Source organism: Polypterus senegalus, unplaced genomic scaffold, assembly GCF_016835505.1.
Source record: "Polypterus senegalus isolate Bchr_013 unplaced genomic scaffold, ASM1683550v1 scaffold_1131, whole genome shotgun sequence".
Classification (NCBI taxonomy): domain Eukaryota; kingdom Metazoa; phylum Chordata; class Cladistia; order Polypteriformes; family Polypteridae; genus Polypterus; species Polypterus senegalus.
This window is the reverse complement of record NW_024380548.1, coordinates 26,759-38,718: the sequence shown is the minus strand read 5'-3', so window position 1 is coordinate 38,718 and position 11,960 is coordinate 26,759. Positions and strand designations below refer to the sequence as shown.

Below are 11,960 nucleotides of genomic sequence, written 5' to 3'. Positions count from 1 at the left end.
ATGTGGTCTGCTTCTACAGTGGGTACGGAAAGTATTTAGACCCCCTTCAATTTTTCACTCTTTGTTATATTGCAGCCATTTGCTTAAATCATTTCAATTAATTTTTTTCCTCATTAATGTACACACAGCACCCCATATTGACAGACAAAAAAATTTGAAATTGTTGCAGATTTATTAAAAAAGAAAAAACTGAAATATCACATGGTCCTAAGTATTTAGACCCTTTGCTGTGACACTCATATATTTAACTCAGGTGCTTTCCATTTCTTCTGATCATCCTTGAGATCACCTTCATTTGAGTCCAGCTGTGTTTGATTATACTGATTGGACTTGATTAGGAAAGCCACACACCTGTCTATATAAGACCTTACAGCTCGCAATGCATGTCAGAGCAAATGAGAATCATGAGGTCAAAGGAACTGCCTGAAGAGCTCAGAGACAGAATTGTGGCAAGGCACAGATCTGGCCAAGGTTACAAAACAATTTCTGCTGCACTTAAGGTTCCCAAGAGCACAGTGGCCTCCATAATCCTTAAATGGAAGACGTTTGGGGCTGACCAGAACCCTTCCTAGAGCTGGCCGTCCGGCCAAGCTGAGCTACCGTGGGAGAAGAGCCTTGGTGAGAGAGGTAAAGAAGAACCCAAAGATCACTTTGGCTGAGCTCCAGAAATGCAGTCAGGAGATGGGAGAAAGTTGTAGAAAGTCAACCATCATGCAGCCCTCCACCAGTCAGGGCTTTATGGCAGAGTGGCCTGTCAGAAGCCTCTCCTCCGTGCAAGACACATGACAGCCTGCATGGAGTTTTCTAAAAAACACCTGAAGGACTCTGAGATGATGAGAAATAAGATTCTCTGGTCTGATGAGACCAAGATAGAACTTTTTGGCCTTAATTCTAAGCGGTATGTGTGGAGACAACCACGCACTGCTCATCACTTGTCCAATACAGTCCCCACAGTGAAGCATGGCGGTGGCAGCATCATGCTATGGGGTATTTTTTCAGCTGCTGGGACAGGGCGACTGGTTGCAATCGAGGGAAAGATGAATGCGGCCAAGTACAGGGATATCCTGGACAAAAACCTTCTCCAGAGTGCTAAGGACCTCAGACTGGGCCGAAGGTTTACCTTCCAACAAGACAATGACCCTAAGCACACAGCTAAAATAACGAAGCGAGTGGCTTCACAACAACTCTGTGACTGTTCTTGAATGGCCCAGCCAGAGCCCTGACTTAAACCCAATTGAGCATCTCTGGAGAGACCTAAAAATGGCTGTCCACCAGCGTTTACCATCCAACCTGACAGAACTGGAGAGGATCTGCAAGGAGGAATGGCAGAGGATCCCCAAATCCAGGTGTGAAAAACTTGTTGCATTTTTCCCAAGAAGACTCATGGCTGTATTAGCTCAAAAGGGTGCTTCTACTAAATACTGAGCAAAGGGTCTGAATACTTAGGACCATGTGTTATTTCAGTTTTTCTTTTTTAATAAATCTGCAACAATTTCAAAAATTTTTTTTTTGTCTGTCAATATGGGGTGCTGTGTGTACATTAATGAGGAAAAAATTAATTGAAATGATTTTAGCAAATGGCTGCAATATAACAAAGAGTGAAAAATTGAAGTGGGTCTGAATACTTTCCGTACCCACTGTATAACTTGAACTTGAATGAATGGGGGGTACAACATGCACCGCCCTGGTGGCTTTGGGGACCACAGTAGCAGAGCTTAGAAGCTCAACCCTATAAGGGCCCGTGGTCACCCCCAGCGGGTACCCCAATGCCTGAGGCCCTGGCCCTCAGCACTTCCGCCACACCCGGAAGTGCTGGGGGGAAAGAAGATCAGGGACACCCAGAGTGCTTCCGGGTGTGCGGCTAGTACTTCCGCCACACTGAGGAGTGCCAGCAGAAGCTAATCGGGAGGCACCTGGAGCATGTCCGGGTGTGGGTAAAAGGGGCCGCCTCCCTCCATTCAGTGGCTGGAGTCGGAAGTGGAGAAGACAAGGTCTCGGAGGAGGGAATGGAGGCAGATGTGAAAGAAAGGCATTGGAAGGAAGGCCTGGACTTTGGGGGAGTTTTGTGGTTGTGTGCTTCACTGTAAATAGTAAATTATATATAATAAACGTGTGTTGGGTGAACCATCGCTGTTCGCCTGTCTGTGTCCGTGCTCCTTTCCACAATGGTTAAATGTAACTAAACTTCATACTGATATGATTTATTTAAGTTAGTCAGGTTGAAATCATTTTAGTTTACTGTGTATCAAACATGTTAATGTTGTAATGTTTAACCATTTGTTGTAAGTGCATTATAGTTTACATTGTAATAGAAAAAAGAAGTTGTAAAATCTTATATAAAATCTTGACAGAATGTATCAGTTCAGAAACACAAAACACGTTTAAGGATTGCAAGATACAGTGCAGAGTTGTAAAGAGTTATTATTCTGTCTACTCTAGAAATACTGTTTTTTGAACATGCTACATTTTTTCATTCCAGTCTTACAATTATTCATTTAGTTATTCTATTTTGGTTTTATCGCTATGATAGCGACATTGTCTTTTTGTCATTTTATGGTTCTCCTTTGTGCTGTAATTGCATTTTAGGATGCTTCTTGAATGGCTATGGCCATGTTGTCTAATGTGTCACTTATCTGTGGCAGCTTTGGGTTAAAATAAAAAAGAAAACCTTTTTGTAGACAGGGAAATTATAATAGAATTGTTTAGATGTGTGTCCTGATTTACTCAACTATGCATTTCACTTAATATTTTGAATTTTTAACAATCATTTCTTGTGTTGTTTTGCTGGCTTTTGATGCTTTTACCTGATGATTCTTTTGGTTTTCCTCACTTCATTTATTTGTTACAATAAAAATGTAAAGGTCTTCAATCCAAAATCTTAACAATATGAAGGTTAGCAAAATAGCTACTGTGCCTTTATCCAATATAAAAAATATCTGATTTGGTTAATTTACATTATCAGCCACTGATCAATTCCTGTGCTTTTTTTAAAAGTACACTGTATGCACATTACTGTTGCTTACTGTCGTATTTTCTTAAACATTGCTTATGACTTTGTAATCTCTTTTAAAATTTTCTCCAAAATTATTACTGAACTTTCATCATTATCAAGTATTGCTTCTTAGACTTAGGACTTTCATTTTACTCTTCTGAACTTCTTACCTGCAGTGGGCATGTCTTGTGTCTTCGGTTAATTGGTTAAGTAAGTCTCCAATTTCTCATTTAGCTGTCTCTTAACTGTTCTTTGTGTTTCTGATTTGCTGGCCACCTTTCAGTGGACATGTAAGTATTAGGCTTTTGGCTTTGGGTAATGTAGTAATGATTTGGTGTTTTAGTTAGGTGATGGCATGCTTCTAAATATTTGTATTTCCCCATATTGATTGTCAGTATATGGCTCAGTGATCTGTGAGGGATCAATTCTTTGGGTTGGGTTTTGTCAAAGTAATTGCTCTTGGTATATTCAGCAGTCAAAACACTCCCATAGTGATCAGATATTCAATATCACAGCTTCATGGATTTGAGTTTTTTTGTTATGTTACTACCCATTTCATTGCCAAGGTCTCCCATTCCACACATACCTGGTTTCCCTGTGAGTTTCTAGCTTAGGAACATGATGGGGTATTCAACACCATCAACGCTTTGGCTTAGCACAGCACCAAGTACTGTGTCGAGTGTCAGTCTGGAGTATAAAAGGCAGAGAAAACTTAGTAGCCATTAGAACAGGAGCCGACATAAGGGCCTCCTTTAGGGTAATGAAATGCAGCGTCAGCTTTATTATGTCATACCACGATGTTAGGGGCCTGTTTATTTGTTAAATCTGTCAAGACCTCCACTCTCTCGGAGAACCTGGCCAAACCAAGAAAGGCCTGGACCTGCTGCTTGGTTTTCAGATGGAGCCACTTCAAAATGGCATCTGGGGAGGCCTGAGGCACTTCTTGATAGGCCAAAAGTATGAGGGGAAGGATCTGGTCCCAGTTCCTTTTATCCTTAGTGACCACATTGCGTAACATTTGTTTGAGAGTTTGATTAAACCTCTCTACGAGTTTGAGGATGGTATACTTTGGTTGCTAGGTGCTTGATTTTGAGCAACTTGGCAACTTCCCTGAATGTCTCTGAGGTGAAAGGTGTCCCTTGGTCCATCAAGACTTCTTTAGGGATGCAGACTCGCATTAAAGACCCCTACCAATTCCTGTGCGATAGTTTTGGAATTGGCTACTCTCAAAGCGTTGGGCTTGGGATAATGAGTAGCATAATCCACAAGGACTAGAATATATTTATATCCTCTCTCAGAGGGATCAAGGGGTCCTATGATAAGAACTGTAAACATCGATAAAACTCATTGTTAAATTATAAATAGACCCACTTTGCTGGGAGGACTGTTAGACTTGTTGACTTGACGTTGAATGCCTGCATGTACTTGAGTAGCGTAGTGTAAATAGCGTCAGGCGAAGTGAATCGCATAAAACAAAATGCTCTATGTGTAGTTATTTATTTATTTATTTATTGTGTATTACTGCCAAATCAGACTCTTGACTTGTGAACTCTGATTTTAATGCAAGTGATCTGGAGATCAAAAACGAAGGTCAGGTACCTCCATTAGCTGATCTGTCCCCAGCTGATTGGTTCCCAGCTGATAGTAGTGCTGAACATGCTTGTGTAGCTGACATGCCTGCAGCAATGTTCACCCTGGGTGGACTATACAGACAGAGATCCTGGGGACACAAGCTGGCTACTGGATTTTACCAAACAACACAAGATGCTAGTGGACACTGTGGATTACCAGCCACTCGACTACTTCAGGTTTTATTTTCCAGCAAGTGCCTTTCATCTTATGAGTGTTGAGAAAGCAGGCATTTAATAAGAATGTAATACTTTTGTGAATTTACATACTGCTCATGGAACATAAAACAGAGTGACATTTGTTATAAGTATTTTATGTTGATTTATGTGTTAAACCACTTCTTTGAGGGGTTTTTGGGAAAATATTCATGACTGCTTATACTATATATTGTTTGTCAATCCAGTTCTGTTGGAATTTTATGTAATTGTTTTTGAGAATTGGAATTTAGGATAGCAGCTACTGAAGAGCAACAGGTGGGATAGGTAACAGCCAATGGCCTGGATTTTGGTCTGATCGATCAACCAGGAAATGCTGCAGCCATATTTTGAGGTAAAATAGAAGATTCCCTTAAGTTACCATCTGTCATGAAAAATTTAGAAATTTTCCAAATATGAAACCAATTATTTATTTATTATGTTAAGGGATCATTTACATATGAGGATGCTAACATCAGTGAAGATAATATGGTCTGCTATACTCTGTATCACCTATATATAATCCTGATAAGGTGCCAGATAAAATTAAATTCTACTCTTTTAGATTTGGCACACATCAAAAGCTCTAAAAGAAATGCTACTTTAGATAAATAAGGTGCAGTTTCTCCACCAGAATAAGAAAGTTCTACTGCACTGACTACTAGCACTAATAATGCTAACTTGTGTTTTAATTTGCAAAAACAATTTTCTTTTCTTTTGTAGGTAACAAACATAGTGGTTCCTTTCATGTTTAAGTATGCTGTAGATGATCTCAATCAGATGTCAGGAAATATACTCAACCTGAATGATGCTTCTAATACAGTTGCTACAATGGCAACAGCTGTTCTGATTGGTTGTAAGTAAGACTACTTAAATCTCAAATAGCAGGTTCTGAGTATTTTATTTTTAAGTGCATACTGTACATGTAAAAATGAAGGAGGAGAATTAAATCTATTATTGATATACAGTAATCCCTCCTCAATCGTGAGGGTTGTTCCAGAACACCCACAAAAGGTGAATATTCAAAAGTAAAACCATATGCTCATGTGGTTATTTTTATATATTTTAAGCCCTTATAAACTCTCCCACACTATTATAAACATTTCCCACACAGTTATACAGCATACACCCTTTGTATTCTCTTAGATATTAGGTAAGATTCATTTAAATTATGCATGTAAACACACTGTTTATATACAGTAAAACCTAAATATTATTTTAAAGATATCGGCGTCTCCGATATCGCATAGGTTACAACCATTCGACAGACTGGCCACCAGCAATAAATCATTACAATGCAAGAAAAATTGTATACAGTAAAATGTGTGTGCAGTGACACTAAACGTATGCACATGTAATAAGTACTGTACATAGAAAATGAGTTATGGTTCCTCACCAGCAATGACACGACGACTTGTCTGATAATGATGAGTTTAATTTTACTGCACAACAAAGGAGAGTGTTACAGCTCTTCTAAAGGAGCCTCTTCAGGTGATTGTGTAGCACAGCGTTGTTCTTCTTCCGGCAGTCTTCAATCCAAATCCCTAAAGCAGATTCCATCTGGACTACCACCTTATTACATCCACTTACAACTCGTTTTGCGCCCTGGTTAAAGGACACTGCGGCTGTAGATCTTATATTCTTTTCCTTCTTTTTAAATAAAAAGAATCGTGGACTCATTGATGCTGTAATGGCGTCCTGCAGTGGTGTAGCTGTTCCCTTCCTTCAACATATCCAAAACCTTTACCTTTTCAGCAATTGTTAGCATCTTCCGTTGGTGCTTTGGCACGGCCTCTAGCAGTAGCAGGAGCAGATTGTTTTGGAGCCATAACGAAGGGCTTCACTATGCACAAAGATAAACACAAAAGAGCACAAAAGTTAACTCTTTACACAGCAAAACACGTTGATGCTGAATGAGCGAGATGAGACTTCCTGGTTAATGCAGCGGAATCGAATTGGCTCTCGTCGCTGAGCCAATCAGCACACTGGAAGTTAACTGCGTGCTTTGACTGGGTAGCTTCCCAGCCATCCACCAATAGTGTCCCTTGTATAAAATCAGCTGGGCAAGCCAACTGAGGAAGCATGTACCAGAAGTAAAAAGACCCATTGTCTGCAGAAACCTGAAGCAGTGAAAAATCTGTGTTTATATATTTAGATATGCTTACATATAAAATCCGCGATAGAGTGAAGCCATGAAAGTCGAAGCACGATATAGTATTACTGTACTGTACTTCTGTATATCTGAGTGGACATCTAGTATCTAATAGCTTTTTTGGATTTTTTCTTTACATACTTTCTTTTATCCATATTTAGATCTACCAAATTAGAATATGCATGAATGTAAGATATAACATCCTGAAGTAATAGTCATGATCTTTAACTTTTTTTAACCTACATTTCATGGCTACTGTGGCTTTCCCTGACTTAAAAGTTATATATGTTAAAATAATTTTTGCTCTTAATGGATGGAGAATTCCCCCACAATATTGAGATTAGAGCCATAGAGCCCTGTATTGGGCTGTTAACTGCTATTTGGTCTGTTCTCCATTAGGAAAGCCTGTTTGGCACTTGCAACACCATCATTTAAACAAAATACCCAATACCATAAAGACTAAATTACCTATTTGGGAATATCAATGTAATGATGTCCTTCTAGATTTAAATTGAATGTGTGAGGACACATTGCCCTGTCAATTATGATGTGGACAGCACCTCTTAGAAAACTGATCATTTGTGATAGCCACAGAGTAAATGCACAATTGAATTCACAATTGAACTTTTAAGTGCAGTTAACTATAACATATTTTTAATACTTCCATCGTGTTTTATATCGGCCTATTGCTACCATTTTGGCTTATCACTGATAGCCTAGTAACATGTAATTGGTGAAAAGAATCTCAGACCTAAAGTGTCATTATGTTTTTGAAGAAATAGGGATGGGGGACTACCACAGTAACATGAAAAGGATAATTTGAAAATATAGTTGTGTACAGTATCTTGGGGATGGTATGTGCAGTGGGAAAAAATCAGCTAAGAAAAATATATAAGGAAAAGTGGTAAGTTCAGATTTTCCCATCCTCCAATACAAAGTCTAAAGCACAATGAAAAAATAAGGATTGGGGGATGATTGAGTTTGGTCATTTGAGCAAATTTCTTACATTAGAGGAATTTCTAGGATTTGGAAAATACTTGGGAACAAGTGGATATATATAATATGGTCATAATAATACAGAGTAAATATTCCTGTTTTTCAGATGGAATATCAAGAGCATCATCTTCACTGTTTAATGAACTTCGAAATGCGGTGTTTGGAAAAGTAGCACAGAGCTCCATCAGAAGAATTGCCAAAAATGTCTTCCTTCACCTACACAACCTGGACTTAAACTTTCACCTAAGTCGACAGACAGGAGCTCTGTCTAAGGCTATTGACCGTGGAACAAGAGGCATCAGCTTTGTTCTCAGTGCTCTTGTTTTTAACTTAGGGCCAACTATGTTTGAAGTTGCACTTGTCAGTTCTATTTTAGTAAGTAAGCAAAGACATAAATAAGAACTATTTATTACATTAAAAACATATTTACAAGCATAACCATTAGCGCTGTGTCTAATAGCTATTTTGCTTATTGATAAGTTGATGAATTACAGCGATTTAGTGATTACTCGAGGATTTTGAAAAAAAATCCATTGTCTGTGCAAAAAGTACAAGCGTTGTGTTTGAGCCTGAAAAACTTCAGTTCTCCTCACAAGCCCCTCTTGAAATTGAGGTATGCATTTAAAATTGCATTTGTGAAAAAGTACATAGCTGTTAAGTCAAGCTTAATAATTTCAAGGGCTAGTAGGGTGAAACCATTGTCGAGTACTGACAAATGCCTAGAGTGTATTATTTCGTTTTATCCACTAGATTGCAGCAAAGATCACAACATGAACAGACGCTCGTGTACTTCAAGGTTCCTTTTTTTTTTTACAGTATGGCATTAAATACTAGCCATCGCTATCATTAAGAATACTCTGTAGAAGAACTTTTACATATTGTTGATGACTTAGATTGTGCACTGTGCTTACATCCTTGATTTCTACCGTATCTCAAAACCTAATTAAGGTTACTGTTAGGCAATGAAGTTAGCCGATAAAGTTATGTACATGATAAATATCAAAGCATATAATTGATAAGCACTCATTTTTATCAACATTTTATTCTAAATCTTCTAAAACTAATTAGAAAATAACTTAATTATTTGGCACAGCTCAATTTACATGATTTTCTGTTCTAATTTTTAATAATATAGCTGTTCTTGTATATGTAAAATGTTAGTTTGAAAAAATAGGTTAGTTTAAATTATGTTGCAAATAATTTATGTTTACATAGAACAAAGTGCTATATTTCTTAAAAAGTAAATGTTTTATGTACAACAACAAGCAGCATCTTCAGGGTTTACTTGGTGTATAAATGGTATTATATGTAATCCATTCTAAAATAATGTTAAAAATATTATACTGTAGGTACTCAAAAGCACAATCTTTAAAAATTGTGAAAAAATTCAGTTATTCTTCACTTCACTATTGCTTTGCAAAATCACCGTCTTCAAACATTCCATCAGCCTCTCCGTACACTTACACTTAAAAATGATATATCATGAGGAAAATATACTTTTTACTTAGTGAGGCAACAAGCACATACATCTAGGTCTGCCACTTCTCCAGCTTCTTTAATCTGGGTAAGTCATTGCAGAGCATTGCTTCCATTAGTGCCACTGCAGTTGATGGCTGATCTCTTTTAACAAAGTCAAGCATGACAAACGGGAGCAAAACAGACCTAAAGATCATGACATCTGGGGCAGAGAAAAAAAAATTAGAAAAGCACCTATTGGGAAGCATCAGAGGCAAATTCATTAAAGTAGAAAAAATAATCTGTGCCTTATTTCGGGGAAACTAAACAAAATATTTTTCTTTTGGGAGTGAGGAACAGTGAATGTTCATTTTTTTAAGAAGTTTACAAAAAAGCAAGGCTAAAGGCAATGAAAATAAGACAGTTAAGTAAGAATAGAGCAAGTTGAAGCAATGCAAATTCTATAGGAGACTTGCAAAATGGATGACTACTAATGAGTTATAGTAAGTTGAACATAATAGAGTAATTTAAAAATTGCTATTGTTTAGAGATACTCAAGATTTATAGAGGCTGTTTTCTAACAGCAGGAGTGCCCAACTCTGGTCCTGGTGGGCCACAGGGGCTGCTGGTTTTCATTCTAAACCTTTTCCTAATCAGTGAACAGTTCTCACTGCTAATTAACTTCTTTTTCCCTTCATTTTATTAGCACTATTTTTAAGGATTCAGTCCTCTGAATCGATTTGTTTCTCCATTAAATGTCTGCCAAACAGAAATGAGATTTGAAATGAGCCAACAGATGACCAGCTAAATTGGAACGTCAAACTCCAACCAATTTCACTCTAACCAGTTTCTTAATGAGAAGCCAATTCTTGCTGTTAATGAAAGCCGTTACAATGATCCCTCACTATATCGTGCTGTGACTTTCGCGGCTAAACTCCATCGCGGATTTTATATGTAAGCATATCTAAATATATATCACAGATTTTACGCTGGTTCGGAGATTTCTGCGGACAATGGGTCTTTTAATTTATGGTACATGCTTCCTCAGTTGGTTTGTCCAGTTGATTTCATACAAGGGACGCTATTGGCGGATGGCTGAGAAGCTACCCAATCAGAGCACGTATTATGTATTAAATAAAAATCCTCAATGATATACGATATGCTTCCCACGTGGTGCTTCATACTTAAAAGCCAGATCAGCGTGTTGATTTTTGATTGTTTGCTTTTCTCTCTCTCCTGACATTCTCTGCTCCTGACAGAGGGTGTGAGCAGAGGGGCTGTTCGCACAATGGTCTAGAGGATACTGACGCTCCTCTGAAAAATGCTGAAAGACTACCTTCACTTTGCTTTCTTACTTGCGGCTGCTTTGTTGCAGTGCTTCGCATACTTAAAACTCCGAACAGCACCTATTGATTTTTGATTGTTTTTCTTTTCTCTCTCTGCTCTATCTCTCTCTCTCTGACATTCTCTGCTCCTAACATGCACTCCTTTGAAGAGGAAGATATGTTTGCATTCTTTTAATTGTGAGACGAAACTGTCATCTCTGTCTTGTCCTGGAGCACAGTTTAAACTTTTGAAAAAGAGACAAATGTTTGTTTGCAGTGTTTTAAAGTCACTGTCTCTACAACCTCCTGTGTTTCTGTGCAAATCTGTGACCCAAGCGTGACAATATAAAAATAACAATATAAGCGTATGGTTTTACTTCAGGATTTTCACCTTTTGTGGGGGTTCTGGGCAACCCCGTGTCGAGGAGGATCACTGTATTGAATATCATCACTTGTTGCTGCTCTCATTCTGCCACATCAGACTGTTGATTTTATGTTTTTTTGTAAGACCGCCATCAAGATGTTTTGGAGATCTGACCATGACCGAACCTTCACCTTTCTTTATTTTCAGGTCATCTGGTCATGTGGTGGCTTGTTTTGTGTCTCATTATTGTTTGGCTGCTCATTAGGAAAAAATAAACAACTAAGGGGTCTGAGTCATATCAATTAAAACTAAGGCAAAACAAGTTAATCAGCAGTAAAAACGGCTCACTAGTTAAGAATGTCAAACATCAATTTCCACATTGTGTGATCGACATATATGCAGATACCCTTAAATTAAAGTCTGCATTATGCTCTTTAATCACATCTGAATTGTTTGATTTGTAGTTTTAAACTGTGGTGCAAAAGAATAAATTAAGGAATAATGTGTCATTGTTCCATACATTATGAGTGGCCCTGTGTGTGTGGGTATGTATACAGTATATTTAAAACAGTAAATACTGCTTCAACGGCAAAGAAACTAAAACATTATCACTTTGATGAAAATATTAGATGTACAGTTGCAATTTATTTAAAGAAACTGCAAAAATGTACAAAAAAAATTGAACATAGCATTTGCAAATGTTTGGACACCCTTTCAGTTGTAAATACGGTTAGTGATTTCAAGTCCAAAATGTCTTTAAGAATTGTGAGTAAGGGGAACCATGGTGTCAAGACAAGATTGGGAAGGTTGACCAAGACAGACAGAACAGCACATATAATGTGCAGGTAGGCAA

The 11,960-nt window shown here is 37.9% G+C and overlaps 1 protein-coding gene across 1 annotated transcript in view; it reads left to right on the top strand.

Moving 5' to 3' along the window:
• Positions 1-5,538: 5,538 nt before the first annotated feature.
• The window catches only part of LOC120520249 (ATP-binding cassette sub-family B member 7, mitochondrial-like), a gene marked incomplete at both ends in the record, with an annotated part of 32,141 nt that continues 25,719 nt past the window's right edge, over positions 5,539-11,960 (top strand). Inside the window, 2 exons of the mRNA XM_039742765.1 lie at positions 5,539-5,671; positions 8,070-8,338. Of these exons, the coding sequence (XP_039598699.1) occupies positions 5,539-5,671; positions 8,070-8,338 (402 nt within the window). The remainder of the gene's footprint in view (positions 5,672-8,069; positions 8,339-11,960) is intronic.